The 20,884-nt window shown below is 35.4% G+C and overlaps 1 protein-coding gene across 1 annotated transcript; it reads right to left on the minus strand.

The window, feature by feature from the left end:
• Window positions 1-18,686: 18,686 nt before the first annotated feature.
• LOC103418222 (transcription factor MYB90-like) lies at window positions 18,687-20,271 on the minus strand. The gene is made up of 3 exons (XM_070822656.1): window positions 20,098-20,271; window positions 19,787-19,916; window positions 18,687-19,453 (listed from the first exon to the last, which is right to left on the minus strand). The coding sequence occupies exons 1-3, from the start codon at window positions 20,222-20,224 to the stop codon at window positions 18,862-18,864; spliced, it is 849 nt and encodes a 282-aa protein (XP_070678757.1). The 5' UTR covers window positions 20,225-20,271; the 3' UTR covers window positions 18,687-18,861.
• Window positions 20,272-20,884: the final 613 nt, after the last annotated feature.

Consider the following 20,884-nt stretch of genomic DNA (forward strand, 5'->3'; position numbering starts at 1 on the left):
TATGCAAAGAGGAATCTACAAAGGTATAATTTCTCAACTCACTTTGATTTGAGTTGAGTCTTGGTTCACCAATCTACTAGGCTTTGAATTTCATGGTTAATGTTTTGTTTTTAAGTGCATGCAAGCATGATTCCGCCTTTAATTGTTAATTGCATGCTTATAGATGTTGCTTAAATGAACATGTTTTTCACAAAATCTTCCTTCAAGTGGTATCAGAGCCTAGGTCTAGTAGTTGGTGAATCCTTTTGGGTTTTGTAGTTCATAGTCTTTGATTTAAATGTTGTAATATTTTACAAGCTTTATTCTTGCTTCTTTGAATGTAAATTTTGTTGGAAAATTTGCCATCTCAAATGTTGTAGATGTAGTTCATATGAGCATGAATATTGGAGCTAAAATTTGGTGCCATGTTTTTGGGAATTTTCGGCCAAATCCAAAGGGTGGATTTTTGGGTTCTTGTTTGACTTGTTAAAAGTGTTTTCAAGTGACTTTTGGAACCCCTATGTACCCTAGTTTGGTTATATGTTATTTCCCTAAAGTTTGAATGGTTTTGGGATGTTTTTGGAGTAAAAATGTTCATGGAGCTCTTATGGGTTTTTCATGAATGTTCTTCATTGTTCTTGACATTTTAGCCAAGAACAAAAAGTTTGGTGTTTTGATTCAAAGTTTTGGTTAATTTCATAAAGTCTTTGTTTTAAGTTGGTTGGTGTGACTTTTCCATCATCAAAAACATTTATTTGAAAAGGTGATGGAAATGTTGTAAGAGTGTTTAATTTATGTACATAATTGTTTTTCTTTCTTACACACATGTTCCCACCAACCAATTTCAACTTGCATGGCTTTATGACTTTGTTGAAAAATTTTCAAAATTTTTGTGGACTCCTCTCCCAAAACCGGCCCTCCCTCAAGTGGGGTGCTTTTGGGGCTTTTATGCAATTACATAAAGTTTTGGTACTTTTGTGTATTTGCAAGTTTGACCCAAAAGTTTACGTTATTACGTAAAGGCCCAAAATCATTAAAGGACAAATTTTTTTGTTCCTTTAATGAAGTTTTTCAATTTATTGAAATTTTTTAGTTCTAATTGTAATTACATGAAGTAGTGGACTTTTGTGTTTTTACAAAATGAGCTCAAAAGTTTAAGTTTTGCAACATAGCCCAAAGGTTGAGGTTATTGCATTTTGGCCCAAATTAGGTTGAGAACAAAATGGTTTTGTCTCTTTAAATGAGAATTGGATTTTCATTTCATTTAGCTCCATTTAAATCAATTCTATGGATACAAAAACCAAATGAAAATGCTGCATTCAAATTTAATTGGTTAAAGCGTTAATTGATTAAAGAAAGGGTGATTATGAACCTAAGCCTAATATAATTGAGCTATGTGATAGGCCGTTTCAAATTTGTTTGAACCATGGGAATGTGTAGATTAGATTTTGGTTGTAATTTGATTTGATCAAATGTTGTAAAAGAGCATAAGCTCTTCTTTACTTTAAAGTAATTTATTTTGATCAATTGTTGTAAAAGAGCATAAGCTCTTCTTTACTTTAAAGTACTTCTTTTCTTGTTTTATTTGATATGCATGAAATTGGAGTAGTTGGGTCCAACGCCCCTAGGAACAACACGCCTTAATATGATTAAACGCGTAACTAAAATCAATCACCATCCCTAGACCGAGATTCAACACAAGGCTCGTGTTGGATCTAATTAAAAGGTTCATAGTCATCCTAAGGCCCTAAGGCAACTATATAGTCCATCAAATGAATGCAAAGTTTATGTTAGTAGTATCATATACTCTTGCTTTAAAAACCGTTTTATAAGCATAGTGGGAGTATTATATACAACTAATACAATCAAATGGACCAATAGTTGCAATAGGACCAAAATTGTTTAAATAAGATTAAAATGTATGTTTATATATGATGAGACCTAAAACCCTCAACCAAACCATTATTAAGTTGAGAAGCGTGAGAGTGCTTTGAACACTCTTTCGTGGCCTTCCACCGTGGTAGGCTCCAATCGTTTATGACTTGTACACCGCCTTCACCCTATCATGGGGAAGTGCAAAGTGCATGCTTATACTCAGAAGGAATCTATATGCATACTTGATGATGTGAGACGTAGGCAATGAGAATGATCAATATCATATCATTGTGAGGTTGTTCTTGAACCACTACCTGAACTTGCATGGTGGGAATGACTTAACTAAGTGCAATGGAACCAATATCATATCATTGTGAGGTTACATTCTCTAGAGGCCAAATAAGATGGGTACTTGCAAGAGATGCAAATGAGTAAGCGTACTCTCTCATTATTATTAATGCTAGCCAATATCATATCATTGTGAGGTGGGCTTGGTAGTAGTGAGTCTCCCATACCCTACTAAGAGTTTCCTCCAAAACTCTCGAATTCCAATGAGGGATATGGAATTTGCCAAAAATAGTAGGTGGTGCTATTTGATTTAAAGACCCGAATCAAATGGCTTAAAATCAATCAATTTATATTCGTTATGTATTTATTTACCAATATATTTGCAAACGCTATCCAAAACTTGACAAAGAAAAGCCGAATGCTTTAGTTTTCCGGACTTGGTACCACAATCCCAAAGATTGTCTTAAATGGATTATATATGTACCTAAGTAGTCTAATCCTCACAATCTTCCTATTGATAATGTACCATTGGACGAAAATGTTAGATAAGTCTATCATAAGGAGGACAACACTTTTAATGTCATAATTCTTCAATTACAAATTGTTGTATGAAGAAATTAGAGTTGCTTTGAACAACCCTTAGTCAATGCAAACCTAGTGCTTGTTTCTTTGTTAAATGAACAAAAAACTTGAGAAGAAAGCACAAGGGCATGGACACTTTATGTGCCATGATTCTTCACTTACAAATTATTGTATGAAGAAATGAGAATTGCCTTGAACAACTCTTGAAAGTTTGTAATTATGTTTAGAACATAATAGTTGGTTGACAAAAATAGTCCATCAACATGGACTTATGATGATTTTGAATCATTGAGTGTTGAAGTGTTAAACCACTTCAAGAGACGGAAACTAGGCAAGGACTTCACCTTTGTGTCCCTATCCAAATGGTTCACTAAGTTTATTGTAAACTATATAGTGAACAATAACCACACGCTCTCCAAATCGTTTGATGTGTATAACACAATTGAAATAAGTTTCAAGAGAGATAGTGGGAGTTTAGGGACCATGACTATTGTAGTCAAAGGAGAAGTCAAATGAAGAAGATAAAATTAACTCCAAAGGGAACAAACTTTCTTTATGAAAGGATGGACATTGGAAGGGGTATTTGCAAGAAATTTCTTGCAAGTGTCAAGAACACACCTTTCGAAGGTGTTGTAAATTGTTCTTGAATAGTTCAAAATAGTTGGTTCTTCTACTTGAATGCTTGATTCCGTATTAGTAACTATGTTTTACAATCATTGTAAAAGTGTGACTAATAATAAGTAGAAGATATATGAGAGAAGAAAAGGTGCTTCACATTCAGAACGTGAATAAAATATAGATCTCTGCGAAAGCAGATAGTACTTACTTCCTCATATGAACTACCAAAGAAATTGGAAAAACCAAAGATTGTCTTTACATTCCAATTTTAAGGAACTTAATTCCGTCACTATAGTAGAGATGGATGAATGTTTTGTTTGACAAAACATTGTTCTTTATTAATCAATGATTGGATTATAGTAATCTAATTGATTGTCTATATAGTAGAGATAATATGGTAGTGTTAACTGTTTAGAATACAATGATGCTTAAAACCCAAAAGGTTGCAAGATAGTGACTAATCCCAACTGAGTTGTGATACCTCTAAAACATAAATTACGAGTTGGTTATAGATGGATGCTTTGGATCGTTAGATCCGGATCCAATACCTTCTTATTAAAATTGTATAGAGGCGAAATGTTCGAATCTTTATTCTTTTGGAAAGAAGAAAGAATCACAAAGTTGTTGAGGTTAATTCACTTAGATGTTAGTGGCACTTGTCCACAACATAATACTACTCATGTTATATGACATTCACCGAAGATCACTCTAGGTTGGACTATAGTTTGTTTTGAATAAACACAAGTATGAATACTTTGCAAAAGGTTTCAAAGAATTCAAGAAATGTAAGTTGATGAGTAAGACATCTAAAGTATTTACCTCCTTAGATTTGATCCAAGGAAAAGTAACACTTTAGATGAGTTTCCTTGAAAGATATCAAGGAAAATAGCATCATAAGATAATGAATTTCTCCATTAGGAGAAGAACGAACTCGAATAAGATTTAGTTCGTTGGATGTTATCTAATACCCATATATAGGATATATACTTCTAAAACAATATGATTGTAAATTAGAAGATCTTTCCAAAATTTTCATGACTCCATAAGATGTAGTTGGAAAGAAAGACAAATCTCAAGCATGTTAAAGATTTGGGGTTGTTTGCTAATAAGCAATATTTGTTTGATAACAATCTTGTAGGATATCCTTAAATTAGCTTTTGGATATCGCTTCTATAAACCAACTAACAAATGTTGTTTTGTTGGGTTGTTCATTGTAATCTTACAATATGATTTGCGTAAGAGCAAATGAATGAGAGATATAACTCAAAGAATGGGTTCTTTGAGAGACAAGATAATAATCAACAAATATAACAACCTAGTTGCTATACCAAAAGCTCCAAGGTAGTCGAGAAGGATTTATAAACCGTCTCAGTTGAATGGTTTGAACTTTATGACTATGTCATAGAGTTGCACCTCTTAATTCGAAAGAAATAAGAATGAAAATCCTTATGACTACATTGAGTGTATATACGATATATACTCAAGGAAATGGTAAAGTACCATTTGACCCGAAATAATGAAACCTTAAATAGCTAATTGGTAGCTTAAGGTGACTACAATCAAAGAGAATGGTTAACTTTGAAGAAACCATCTTTGACGTAGTCTTGTTTTCAATTAATTCGAAGATTGCTAGCTACAACTAAATGGTGATTCAATATTTGGACATAATATGGGTTTCCGAAACCATTATTAAGATAGTCTTGATAATATATGTCTAAAACTATAAATCACAAGACATGTAAGTTGTAGAGATCCATCCATCATGAATCTTAGCAAGCTAGTGGGAGCTATAAGCATCTTATGAGAAAAGGATCAAATCGTTTGATTTCTCATAAAGATGTAAATGAATCTTTTGTTTACTAGGTTTACAAAAGATTAGTGGGAGTTAATCATGTTCCTAAAATTTAAATATATATATTTGATATATTAATTTTGGAAATGAAAAGAATTCTTCTTCGTTAAAGTTATGACTTTAAAACATTATATGAAGATAGAATGTATATGGGAGATATAGTCTATATACATGGGATGGAAATCTATAATGATATATTTCATGATATAATTGGATTATATCAATCCCTAATAATAGACAATAGATGCTAGGAAGTTTCTCATATGATAATAAACTTCAATTAGGACAACTCTAGTGAGACTAAGAAGTTGCTCTTCTCGAAGAGAACGTACTCTTTGACTCCCAAAGAAATAATGCGTAAATAGAATCCTTTATGCATACGCATAAAGGTGATTTATGTATTTCATATTGTATGAAAAACATTGATATGAGTTGTACCTAGAACGGTACAAGACGATATCAGTGCAAGCCCAGGATCAGAACCATGGCAACTGTCAAGTGAGTCCTTAAGTATTTAAGAAATACTAAAGGATAGATTCCTCAAAGAATGAGGAAGAATTAGAGTAACATAAAGGAAGCATAAATGTATTAGATTATGAATCTAATCTATCATTGGATGTTTCTTCATTATGAATGAAGAGATAATCAGATATCTCTTTATTATGACTAAAGAGATATTTGGATGGAAACATTAAAAGTAATGACTTTAGTATGTTCCACTATGAATGCAAAATATATATTGCCATATAGAAGCTTACAACATTGTTGTTTGGATGGGAAAGTTCATTTATGAACTCTCTATTCGGTTCCAACCAGAAACTGTCTCTAGTGTACCGACACTACGACACTAATGGGGCGATAGCTCAAGCCAGGGAATCAAGGTCTCATCAAGATCCGAACTTAAATGAGAGACTGAACCACATGATTAAGAATCATGTATAATGGTGACGTCGTTATTCTCAATGTTGCTTCTATGGATAACATATAGATATCCATTGTCTAGGCCTACTACTCAGCCATTTATGAAATGACTACAGAAGAGGTATCATCACTGATGACCAAGCTGATTGGCTCTAGTGCAAGTGGGAGATTGTTGGAAATGTGCCCTTAAAACCAATCATATGATGATACTTTACGGACATTTCACAAGTTAAGCTAATGTAGTTTAAATATAAAAGGCAAAGATTATTGTTTTAAGCCGTCTCATATAAATGTTATATGCTTAAACGATAAGTCCAAGGAATATATGATTGGGAGAATGCAATCTAAAGAAGTTAGATTCATGAGACCATTCTTTCGTATACATATCCTAAACATTCCTGATCATAGGATTGCCTATTGGGCCTTGACAGTCCGTTAAGATCAGTACGTGCTGTGTCTTCTCTCAGGGAGAGTGACTAGTCTCGAGTCATTGGTGTGTATGACATCAAGACAAGTACGTAGGTGCTCAATAGAGAATGAGTTCACTGAACATGATCAACGAAGAGTTCTTATATTCATGTCACATGAGAACTCATGGTTGGGATAATGCAAAGTAGTCCTTTGACCTGAGGCATCATAGTTGTCTTATGGTTAAGTCCTTGATCTTTGATTATGTCAAAAGTCACTCCAAAAGGAGGGTGTCCACGGCATAGTTGGAGTTAAGCCACTTAGCCATGGAGGCAAGTGAATGCGCAACAAGGGATCTCTAACCTTCAAACTGTTTGAGGGAGAATACTCTATGATATGATTAAGAATCTCTGGCCAGAGTATGAATGAGATTTAGGAAGTCGTTCCAAATCTCATTCAAGGTAATCATATAAGCACACAAATCACATTGGATAGTAGACATGAATAAACTATCAAACCAAACAATGTGGTCAAGAGAATTGTATTAGAGAAAGACCGTATTGCATTTGTAATCCTAAACTGAATAGGTTCTCCACCTCTTCTGATTAGCTTGGGTAACCATGATATGCTGCTAGGTGTCACTCATGGTTTGTGGAAGCCCTAAATATGTATAATCACTAAAGGGAGAATTGAAAGTAAGTTTCAATTCACAATCGATTTGAAATGGTTTTAATCGCCCACTGCCTCGCTAAAAGGAACCTAATGGATCGTACACTGTGTAAGGTAGAGATTGAAGAAACAACGGAGATGAGTAAGAATAATTAAATGGTTTAATTATTTATGGCAAGGATTAATTAATATGTTAATTAATCAAACGAATAAGTTCGTTAAAAGACCACGGGTTAGTTTTGGGCCTCAAGGCCCAATGGGCTTCGAACGTAAAGCCCATTGACTTAAGTTGTATGACAACTTAATGACGAATAATTCACAAAGGCCTTAAAAGCCCAATGAAACCCTATGGCCGGCCATTTAGTTAAAGGAGTGGGTTTTGGACTTATTTACAAGTTTGCCACTCCAATGAATTAAGGTATAAATATGACTTTATAGGCAAAATTCATTTAGGGTTTTTTTTAGAGAATTGGAGAAAACATATCTCTCTCTTTTCTCTCTAAGAGGTCAGCCCCCTTGGAGGGGATTAGCTAGTAATCTTTCTCCTCCAAGGTCACTCATTTCTTCATCAATCTTACCTTGGTGTGGAGACTTAGAGGTTCTCAATTTTGGGAACTTGGAGAACCATTTCATCCATCCAAATCCATAGATCTAAGATGCAAGGAATGAAGGCCCTCTCTTTGGGTGATTAGCCTTTGCTTATGCAAAGAGGAATCTACAAAGGTATAATTTCTCAACTCACTTTGATTTGAGTTGAGTCTTGGTTCACCAATCTACTAGGCTTTGAATTTCATGGTTAATGTTTTGTTTTTAAGTGCATGCAAGCATGATTCCACCTTTAATTGTTAATTGCATGCTTATAGATGTTGCTTAAATGAACATGTTTTTCACAAAATCTTCCTTCACTTTCTTCTCAAGTTCTTTGTTCATTTAACAAAGAAACAAGCACTAGTGTTTGCATTAGCTAAGGGTTGTTCAAAGCAACTCTTATTTCTTCATACAACAATTTGTAAGTGAAGAACTATGACATTAAAAGTGTTGTCCTCTTTATGATAGACTTATCTAACATGTTCTTCAAATGATACATTATCAATAGGAAAATTGTGAGGATTAGACTACTCAGGTACATATACAATCCATTTAAGACAATCTTTGGGATTGTGGTACCAAGTCCGGAAACTAAAGCATTCGGCTTTTCTTTGTCAAGTTTTGGATAGCGTTTGCAAATATATTGGTAAACAAATACATAACGAATATAAATTGATTGATTTTAAGCCATTTGATTCGGGTCTTTAAATCAAATAGCACCACCCATTATTTTTGGCAAATTCCATATCCCTCATCGGAATTCGAGAGTTTTGGAGGAAACTCTTAGTAGGGTATGGGAGACTCATCATTACCAAGCCCACCTCACAATGATATGATGTTGGCTAGCATCAATAATAATGAGAGAGTACACTTACTCATTTGCATCTCTTGCAAGTACCCATCTTATTTGGCCTCTAGAGAATGAAGCCTCACAATGATATGATGTTGGCTCCATTGCACTTAGTTAAGTCATTCCCACCATGCAAGTTCGAGTAGGGTTCAAGAACAACCTCACAATGATATGATGTTGGCTATTCTCGTTGCCTACCTTCACAACATCATGTATGCATATAGAACTCCTCCTGAGTGTAAGCACGCACTTTGTACTCCCCCATGATAGGGTGAAGTCGGTGTACGAGTCACAAACGATCGGAGCCTACCACGGTGGAAGGCCACGAAAGAGTGTTCAAAGCACTCTCACACTTATTAACTTAATAATGGTTTGGTTGAGGGTTTTAGGTCTCATCACATATAAGCATGCATTTTAATCTTATTAAAACAATTTGGTCCTATTACAACTATTGGTCTTGTTTTAGTTGTACATGATACTCCCACTATGCTTGTAAAACAGTTTTTAAAGCAAGAGTATATGGTACTACTAACATAAGGTTTGCATTCATTGATGGACTATATAGTTGCCTTAGGGCCTTAGGATGACTATGAACCTTTGATTAGATCCAACACGAGCCTAGTGTTGAATCTCGGTCTAGGGATGGTGATTAATTTTAGTTACGCGTTTAATCATATTAAGGCGTGTTTTTCCTATTGGGCGTTGGACCCAACTACTCCAATTTCATGCATATCAAATAAAACAAGAAAAGGAGTACTTCAAATTAAAGAAGAGCTTATGCTCTTTTACAACATTTGATCAAAACAAATTACTTTAAAGTAAAGAAGAGCTTATGCTCTTTTACAACATTTGATCATATCATATTACAACCAAAATCTAATCTACACATTCCCATGGTTCAAACAAATTTGAGACGGCCTTTCACATAGCTCAATTATCGTAGGCTTAGGTTCATAATCACCCTTTAATTAATTAACGCTTTAACTAATTAAACTTTGAATGCAACATTGTCATTTGGTTTTTGTATCCATAGAATTGATTTAAATGGAGCTAAATGAAATGAAAATCCAATTCTCATTTAAAGAGACAAAACTATTTTGTTCTCAACCTAATTTGGGCCAAAATGCAATAACCTTAACTTTTTGGGCTATGTTGCGAAACTTAAATTTTTGAGCTCATTTTGCAAAAACACAAAAGTCCATTACTTCATGTAATTACAACTAGAACCCAAAAATTTCAACAAATTCAAAAACTTCATTAAAGGAACAAAACAATTTGTCCTTTAATGATTTTGGGCCTTTACGTAAATACGTAAACTTTTGGATCAAACTGCAAATACACAAAAGTATCAATACTTTATGTAATTGCATAAAAGCCCCAAAAGAACCCTATTTTAATAGGGTGGCCAGTTATAGAGAGTGAAGGGAATGATGTGTGTGTTGATTTGTAGGTTTGACATAAAGTCATGCAAGTGGTGCAAGAGGTGTGTGACATAAATTCATGCAAGTGGTGCATGACATAAAGTCATGCAAGTGGTGTGTGTGTAAAAGAAGTACTTCTTACACACCCATCACCATTTCTATCACCTTGCAAAATTTCAATCACATTTAAACATTTGAAAAAGCACAAAACAAAGACTTTATGAAATAAATCAAAACTTTGAATCAAAACACCAAACTTTTTGTTCTTGGCTAAAACATCAAGAACAATGAAGAACATTCATGAAAAACCCATAAAAGCTCCATGAACATTTTTCACCCAAAGACATCCCAAAAACACTCAAACTTAAGGGAAATAACATATAACCATACTAGGGTACATAGGGGTTCCAAAAGTCACTTGAAAACACTTTTAACAAGACAAACATGAACCCAAAAATCCACCCTTTGGATTTGGCCGAATTTCCCCAAAAACATGGCACCAAATTTTAGCTCCAAAATTCATGCTCATATGAACTACATCTACAACATTTGAGATGGCAAATTTTCTAACAAAATTTACATTCAAAGAAGCAATAATAAAGCTTGTAACAATTACAACATTTAAATCAAAGACTATGAACTACAAAACCCAAAAGGATTCACCAACTACTAGACCTAGGCTCTGATACCACTTGAAGGAAATTTTGTGAAAAACATGTTCATTTGAGCAACATATATAGCATGCAATTAACAAATTAAAGGCAGAATCATGCTTGCATGCACTCAAAACAAAACATTACCCATTAAATTCAAAGCCTAGTAGTTAGGTGAACCAAGACTCAACTCAAAACAAAGTGAGTTGAGAAATTATACCTTTGTTGATTCCTCTTTGCATAAGAAAAGGATAATCACCCAAGAGATAGGGCCTTCATTCCTTGCTTCTTAGCTCCATGGATTTGGATGGAAGAATTGGTTTCTCCAAGTTCTCAAAGTTGAGAACCTCTAAGTCTCCACACCAAGGAAAGATTGATGAAGAAATGAGTGACCTAGAGGAAGTAAGATTGCTAGCTATGTTCCTCTAGGGTGCCCGGCCTCTTAGAGAGAAAAGAGAGTTTGTGTTCTCATATTTTCTCCAAAAGAAACCCTAATGAAGAAATAGCTATAAAGTCATATTTATATCTACCTTCATTGGAGTGGCAAACTTGTAATAAGTCCAAAACCCACTCCTTTATCTATATGGCTGGCCATAGGGTTTTATTGGGCTATTTGGGCCTTTGTGAATTATTAGTCATTAAGTTGTCATACAACTTAAGTCAATGGGCTTGACGTTCAAAGCCCATTGGGCCTTGAGGCCCAAAACTAACCCGAGGTCTTTAACAAACTTTATTTGTTTGATTAATTAACATATTAATTAATCCTTGCCATAAATAATTAAACCATTTAATTATCCTTACTCATCTCCGTTGTTTCTTCAATCTCTACCTTACACGGTGTACGATCCATTAGGTTTCTTTTAGCGAGGAAGTGGGCGATTAGAACTCTTTCAAATCGATTGTGAATTGAAACTTACTTTCAATTCACCCTTTAGTGTTTACACACGTTTAGGGCTTCCATAAACCATGAGTGACACCTAGCAGTATGTCATGGTTACCCAAGCTAATCAGAAGAGGTGGAGAACCTATTCAGTTTAGGATTACAATGCAATACGGTCTTTCTCTAATACAATACTCTTGACCACATTGTTTGGTTTGATAGTTTATTCATGTCTACTATCCAATGTGATTCATTTACTTATATGATTACCTTGAATATGATTTGGAATGACTTCCTAAATCTCATTCATACTCTGCCCAGAGATTCTTAATCATATCATAGAGTATTCTCCCTCAAACGGTTTGAAGGTTAGAGATCCCTTGTTGCGCATTCACTTGCCTCCATGGCTAAGTGGCTTAACCCCAACTATGCCGTGGACACCCGTGAATGGAGTGACTTTGACATAATCAAAGATCAAGGACCTAACCACAAGACAACTATGATGTCTCAGGTCAAAGGACTACTTTGCATTATCCCAACCATGAGTTCTCATGTGACATGAGTATGAGAACTCTTCGTTGATCGTGTTCAGTGAACTCATTCCTTATTGAGCACCTACGTACTTTTCTTGGTGTCAGTCACACCAATGACTCGAGACCAATCACTCTCACTAAGAGAAGACATAGCACATACTGATCTTAACGGACTGTCAATGCCTAATTGGCAAACCTATGATCAGGAATGTTTAGGATATGTATACGAAAGAGAATGGTCTCATGAATCTAACTTCTTTAAATTACATTCTCCTATTTACATATTCCTTGGACTCATCGTTTAAGCATATAACATTTATATGAGATGGCTTAAAACAATAATCTATGCCCTTGATATTAAACTAGATTAGTTTAACATGTGAAATGTCCGTAAAGTATCATCATATGATTGGTTTTAGGGCACATTTCCAACAGGTAATATACCATGTGTCTTAGTAATAGCCCCAAAAAAACTGGACACTATGAGATTGGAATAATATATTCTTCACTCATGGCAAGTTTTTTCATCTGCTTAAGTGGTAGCATATTAACTGATGCCATCCATCTACCAATATTCTTTTGAAATGAACTCTTTCCAAATGAGCTATCACATAGATAGATTTCAAATGGTTTACCAAGGTCATACCTGGCTTTCTAAACACCATTTCATCAGTGTATATCCTCTTGGGCATTTTTTCCATGGGATTGGGCAAGAGTACCACTCTTGATTCTTCTTTGCTGGTTTCTTCAGGGTTCACAAAGGAGATCATTGGTTCTTGTGATAAATAATCTGCTTGCATCAAAATTGGTTGATTGGGCTCAGTGCAAAACATGGAAGACAACACATAGGTCATGTTAACATGAAAGTTGCTAGGTCCAAGTGCCTCTTCTTTCTTCTCCCCAATCTGGCACATGAACTGATCCATCCAAGCTTATGCTTATTCATTCAACATTAGTTATGGTGCCTTATCTCCTTCTCCCACTGAATTTATGTTAAAATAAAGCAGTTGCTTTGGGGTCCCAAAAGGAATGCCCCCTTGTAGAAGTGGGGGTGCAATCATTTTAAGAGACATAGTCCCAAAACGAATCGGCACTGGGTTCTACCCTGGGGTGGGTACCATCACCATGTTTTCCTACATTCTTCTCAATATCTTGTACTTACCAGGGTGAGGAGTTTGAGGAACATGTTATCCTCATCCCTCTGTCTTGTTATTAGCCTTCTTTATCTCCTTTCTACTTCTCCAGTTTGGCTGCCTTTCACTTCCTTAGATAAACTTTTCGATCTTGACATTTCCAGAACCTTCTGACAAAGTAGGAATTTGTAATGAATTCATATGAGCTTTGTGTTGTCTTTGCACCCTTCTTATCATGGATGCCCCCATTTCTCTCATAAGCCTTCCATCATTTCCTACCACATACCATTTTCAACCCAGTCAGGCTGAATTTACCTTTGTGACTGGTGGCATCGGGCTCATATTCCTTTTTTACCTTTTTGATCTTATGTTACCGTGACTGGTTGAGCAGGGTACTTTAACATCCCTCTATCGTGGTAGCCTTCCATCCTTATCTTCTACCTCTTAAGAGGATTCAAAGTTCCTGAAAACTTCAGAAAAATTCTTAGGTTCTGAATCTCCTCCCAATCTGTGAAACACATTCTTTGACATTTCCTTATTTAACTCAGATGCCCGAAGGTTAGCCCCTACGGGCTTCTTGTTCTTTTTTCTCATTTCTTTTAGCTAACTCTTAGTCAATGATGGTACCTGGTGTTAGTACCTCTAATCACATTGGCACTTACTACACAACACTACTCCCTTGATTACCTCTACCTAAGGCCTATTGGGCAACCTTCTACTACCTCTAGTAGGTCTATCTATACCTCTTTTTTCTCCTCTCATGGTAACTAACCCTTTCCCTTTCTCCACCCAATTGAGGTTTATCATATTAATTGGGGCTTTGGGGAAAGGATCTGTATCAATTATCATGTTAGCCTGGGGCTTTTATAGTAACAACTTCCCCTTGACAATCAAGTCTTAAATCCAATCTCTAAACTGCACACAATTGGTGATGGAGTGATTGAAAGTATAATGAATCTTGCAATACTTTTTCCCTCTTAATTCCTCGGGTTTGGGCATCTTCTTGGTATCAGCAGCCTTGGTTAAATCAAAGGAATATGCCTGATATTTTGAAAGCTTGATAGAAACAAACCCTCCATCATTCATCACAATCTTCTGATCCTTGATTGATTGAACCAGACCCTTCACTGTCAAAAGCTTGAAAGGAGTAGTCATCTCGGCAGTGCAAAAATCTATTCCTTTTCTTAAGTTGTCTTCATTATCTCTTGTTTCCAAGCTTTCAAACTCTAACTGTTGTATTGGTGCTTTATTTTTGTAGAATGGGAGAGTCTTTGAGGAGTGCTTCAATTGTTCTTCTGTCAATAATTTCTTATACACTTGGTAGTTACAATCACTAGCGCTTGGAGTTCATTAAATTGTACATCGTAGAGCTTCTTTCTCAAGAGCAACCTTAAAGCCTTCTATGCAATGGCTATAAGTTGAGCATGACTGACAGGAAACTGGCACATTATCCTGGTCCTCTTGAATCTCATCATAAAATCCTCTGTAGACTCATGTTCATACTGTTTTACCTCCACCAATTCGTTGATGGTCATCTCTAGCTCCACTCTATAGAATTGTTCATGAAAAGCCATTTCCATATGCCCCCAATTAGTAATGGAATTAGGGAGCAACAAAGAATACCACTGGGAAGCCAACCCCACCAGGGAGTTTCCAAACAGCCTTAACTTATAGTTGGGGTTGTCTTCAAAAGCCACACAATAGTTTGAAAATTTGAAAATGTGTTCTTTGGAGGACACACTGCAATCTTCCCCACTAAAAGTTGGAAAATCAAGCATCTTGAAATTAAGAGGGGAATGATTATGTTCATCCACGTAGTGGTAAGGTTTCTAGTATGTGATTTTGAACATCGGGCAGGCTTGAGGTTGAGCATTTTGCATCACCATCCTTCTTAGTTCTGCTAGTTTATTCATAAGTTGTTGATTGGCCATATTATTCTTTGGGGGGAAGAATTCCCCCACTTTAGGCCATGATCTATGCCCGAGAAAGATCTTTTATTGCATCAGGCTGCCTCCAATTAGCCTCTCATCCCCCTCTATTAATCTATGGTGGTGGTTGATAAGGTGTGGGCTTCCCTTCATCAAAGGGCAAGCTTCTAATACTAGGGCCCTTACCTAGTTCGAGCGTACCAAATTTCTTCACATCAAGCTCTTCTACGTTTTATGACCTCACAAATGGTGGTGGCAAGAGATCTGGCAAGCTTAACTCTTGTGGCTCGTCTCCAACTTCTCCTTGGTTGTCAGTTTCTGCCTGTTCTTTCTTCTTTCCTTTATCCCTTTTCCTTTCTAGTAAGGGAAACTGGGGAAGGGTTGGTCCTTTCTCCAGAACTAGATACGGCCCAGCTTCAGCCACAGTTCCTTCCCTTTGTAGGGAGTACTCTAACTCCAACTTTCTCTTTAGTGTCCTTGTTAAATTACACAACATTCTAACCTCCCCCTGGTTTCTAAGAAGATCTTTTTCATGCTTCTTAGTGCTTGCATCTTGGTAGCTTGCAAGTCTTCATTGGTTACCTTTCCTCCAAATTTTTCAAAAGATGACGGGCTCTCTATAATCCTAGGATTGAGTGGAGATGGAAAATCTCATGTCTGATCTATCATGTCTGTCATTGTAGGGCAAAGAGGCTGCCCAAATTCCACCTTCCACCTGAACGTTCGATTCTTCCTTCGTCTTGGCATGCAATACTACAAGTTGTGGTCCCACTAGGCATGCCAAAATTATATTCAGGCTAGATCTATCCCTTGCATAACTCCCCTCGCCTTTCTCATTGGGCAGAGTTTGATGTTTAGTTCTCTACAACATGAATTTGGAATTAATCTAATAGGTGCCTTTATGGGGCCTTTCTTAGGCCTTAAGGCTCACAATTAGGACTAATAGAGATTCAAGCGTGCCACTATTCTTGTTGTCTAACATATTGTTTACTTGATTGTTCAATTAATCGATTTCTTGTGCTACAAGTCACTATAACTTCTTGCAATATCAGTATTGTTCACAGATGGGTTAAGTCTGCATTAAGTTATTTTCTTTGCCTTTTGATCAAGGACTTTCATTTGTAGCATCACATGTTCGTATATGAAGGAAGTTGACATTAATCAAGTTGATTTCTTAGTTATTATTTTAGATTGACAGCAAAGTAACCAAAATAATTAGTTGACAAGATTAATTATGACTAAAACTTGAGCAAAAATAGTTAGAAATGACATGAAGTTCAAAGGAAGAAACAAAAACTACAGATCTACCTTATGTAAATACAGATAAAGGAGATTTAGGCAAGTTACAACCTTGGCGAGCAAGGTTTATCTTCTTGTGAACACCTCTCCTTGTATTTTATAGTGATTGGGATCTTTGGAAAATGAAATATAAACAAGGTTTACTAAAGGGATTCAATATTACAACAAAGGGAAGGATAGTAGAGCTTCTAAAATCAAACAAAAGAAAGCTTTCTAAAATCAGACAAGGGATGACCAAACTAAAGTTTTTTTAGGTATAAGTGTACTAAGAGTTGATTGATTGATTGGTTGAGAGAGAGTTTATGCTTGTGCCCTTCCTTGCTTTTATAGACTTTCCTAACCCGATTGTCCAAGCCTTCCCTTTTGGTGATGGGCTTCCAGAGCGTGGTAAGTCATCATCTTCTTTTGTTAATTACTTTCCTATGCCATGGAAAAGTACTTTTTCGCTAATGGTGAGTTGTCCTCTGCCACTTGTCACCTCACATAGGCTTGCTGCCTATTAGTTGCCAGAAAATGGTTTTAATTCATCCTGGGCTGCCACTTTTCCCAGTCCAAATCCTTTCTGATTTACGCATGCCTGGGCCTTCAATTGTCTTGAGCCCAATATTTAATATCCACCCAAACACCATCATCATTGGTGAATTCTTCCTCTCCCTCCGAGAGCGTGGAAGGTCTGTCACAATCTACTTATTCTACCTCGCAAACCTGCTTTTGCCATTTGTCGAAGTCGTCATCATCATCAATTGGGATTAGGGGCACTGCAATAGAAGTGCATATATTGTGAATCATGTAAATCATGGAAGTGATAATCCCAATTCCAAAGAAGAAGAAAAATAATGAATTGACATGCGGTTGAAACATGAGGTACTTGGCCGTGATGAAATATTGTAATGATGAGATCGGGAATGGAAGATTGTGGCTACCATGTGTTTCTTCCTTGAGCCCAGACGAGAGGATGAAGGCACTAGTGTTTCATTTGGGCTAAGAGATGTTTCAAGGAGGTAGATTTTTTTCATAAGCTAAATATTGAATTTTCTTAAGCTGATCTTTGTCATCTTGCTACTGAGTGCTTAATGCTATGTTTGGATGAGGGATTTTCAAGTCTCAAGGGTTTAAGGCCAAATTAGTAAGGAATGGGTCTCAAATTGATAAAGAGGATGAAAGAGCATTAGAAAGCAATGTGAGAGAGATTTGGCGATCCTTGCATGCAATGTGTTTATAAATCTCTCTTACAAACCTTTGTAATGCTCACATAATGCACTTCTAATCCTTCATATCTAATGTTTAGTCATCTGATCCCTATACTCACTTGACATCAAAATTTTGGGATTTGGAAGGTTTAACATTTTTCATGTTATAATTTGACATTTACAATTAAGATATAGACACACGACTAATAATCTGAACAAATTTAATTCCCTTTTTCTTATCTGATGCTAATCGAAAAAAAAAAAATTCTTCAAATCAAAAATCAAAAGTTCGTTTAGTCATCCAAATATATCAAATAAATGGACAATTCATCATGATTATATTATTTGGTAATCACACCATCGCTTTGTTTCATACATTTGGATGACTAAACGATTTACCGTTCAAATGATTATTTTTTTTTTGTAGGGATGATTTTTAAATAAAGACTAAAAAAATGAGCAGTTTCAATTATGAAATTTATATGGTGAATATATGTTATTCGAAGGAAGGATATGTGCATTTCCCTATGGGGGAACACAAGCATATCCTAAACTAAAATAATAATAAAATGGAATAATACTTGCATTTCCCTTTTGGAGTCCCTTTGTGGGATGAGTCCATTCTCTCACTTGCAAATAAAGTATCTTCATTGTACAAGTTTCATAATCAAAACCCTATATATGTTCAATATCTTCATCTTCATTTGAAGATCATTCCTACAGAAAATAATTTGAATGGAGATCATTGAGTCATTCAGATGTATCAAATAAATCAGTGGTATAAGTACCAAGTGATGATGACGAACCGTCCATTTACTTGATATTTTTTTATGACTAAACAATCGCCGTTTCAAATGATTTTTTGTATGGATGATCTTCATATGACGGTTAAGATATTAAACGGTTTCGATTTTAAAATTTCTAAAGTAAAAATACTTTATTTGCATGAAGGAGAATGAGTTCATTCCCTAAGGATATGCAGTATTATTCTAAAAATTATAGTACGTAACATACTACAATAAGGAAAACAAATTCTATTAGATTAATTATTATTTATTCAACAACCATACTAAAAAATGATAGTACCCAACATACTGCAATAAAAAAAAGGAGTAAAAAAAACAACAACAATACAATGTAAAAGAATTCCAAAAAATCAAAAGCAGGAAAAAAAAAAGCCATATACAAATTGCTTTAGTTCAAATACATGCTTAAGTTATTCCAAATATCCATGTCATCAAAGGAGAAGAAGTAGTCACTCCTACTCATCAAACCTTCTTCTTCCTGTTCAGTAATACTACAATTGAGACCTGTTCTTGTTGTTGATGTTGTATGGGCCATAACATCATCTTCTTCAATCCAAAAGTTTGTGAAGAGATCCTCTAACTGCAAACCAGAACATAATAGTGCTCTTTCAACAGTACTACTACTGTCTTTGTTATCATCACCTAACAAGGTTTCACTAATTCCATTAATCTCTATAGGTGTTAATGATGAAGTCACTGCCAATGGCTCTTGTAATAAAACTTGATTATTATGTTGTTGTATATTAGAATTAGTTGCGGCTAATTTGCGGCTCAAATAATTCAAGTTTTTGGAGAAGGTTCGTGGTCGAGGTCGTATTACGACGGTCTTTGTTGTTTCTACTTTAGCTACTTGTTGTAGGGGTTTATGATTTTTCAACTTGTCACCAGAAGCCGACTTCTTCCACCTTAATCGAGTACTCCAGTAATTTTTCACATCGTTTGCTGTTCTTCCTGGAAGTCTTCCGGCAATCATTGACCACCTAAATTGTGTACATATGTGGAGAAAAATTAGAAAATCATTCTATGTATTCATTCACTAGAGCAAATGAAGCCCAAGTCATTCATTTCATAAGTTGGAGCTATCATAACTTTTCCAAAGCCCAACTTAAGGAAACAAATTTAAGCACACCACTAATATCAGATATTGTCCCCAATTTAACATCTATTAGTAAGGCCTTGGTGATGTTAAGAGTTGAATCTTGCATATATAAATTGTAGATGTTTTGTTATATTTCCGATGTAGAACTCTATTCTCCAACCGTTATTTTCAATCCAAATCTTCTAAAATATATATGTAATATTGCATGACTTGCCTGTTTCCTACTAGTTTGTGAAGTCTGACCATTAGATCTATTTTATCCTCTCCGAAGTCTCCTCTTTTGATACTTGGCTTCAAGTAGTTCAACCACCTCAGTCTGCAGCTTTTCCTGCATCTGTTTAAACCTGCAAACAAACTTACATTCACATATATACTGCAAATTAAAACCCTAAAACCCTCTCTATCCTCTCTATTTTATATATAGTGAAACACATACGTATGATGTTGGACTATGGATCTAAATAAGCTAGCTGACTCTCTCAATAGATTACTTACACTTGAATATATGTGTTGTTTGATAATTACCTGCTTTGAGAGGAACCTGACGCCATTTTCCTTCACCATGCTGTTGAACGAAGTGCTGGAGAAGATCGTCTTCCTCTTTAGTCCATGCACCTTTTCTCACTACTCCCAACGAATTACCCTCTTCCATCCCTTAATTTTTAATATGGTGCTATGTACGTCTGCGTTTGCTTGCTTCCAAACACGTCGTCCTGTCCGTCTAATAAAGGCCATTTAAAACCAAGGCATGTACGTGCATCTCTACCATCCACACAAGTTAAGGGAAGACAAAAACTAACATTAACCCTTACTCAGAACATTTAGGGCATGTTTTGTATCCTATTTGAAATTTTTTATCATTTCTCGAAATATTTCTTGAAAACAATTTTCTTTAAGACTCAAAAACTTGATTAGTTTGCGATTTTAAAAATTTAAATCTTACAACTTAAACTAGACAAAGAGATCTAAAAAGAGGGAGTCGCAAGAGAGAGAGAAACAGGAGAGAGGAGGAAAGAAAGTAAGAGATGATTGAAAGAAAGAGAAAGAAGAGAGAGGATCCGACGAGATAGAGAAGAAGATGAGTAAGAAAAAGAACCGAGAGAATGAAGATAGCGGATTGGAGGAGAGACGAAAAAGATAAAAAAAAAGAGAAGACAGAAAGAAGAAAAGATAGAGAAATAGATTTGGAGTGAGGGGAGAAGAGAGAGAAAAGAAAGGAATGGGTTTAAGTTTAAAAACTCATTTTTTATTTTACCAAAAAAAAAACTCACTTTTTATGTTTTTAGATAATAGACTATATTTTTGAATTAGT

This window comes from Malus domestica, chromosome 01 (assembly GCF_042453785.1).
Source record: "Malus domestica chromosome 01, GDT2T_hap1".
Taxonomy (NCBI): domain Eukaryota; kingdom Viridiplantae; phylum Streptophyta; class Magnoliopsida; order Rosales; family Rosaceae; genus Malus; species Malus domestica.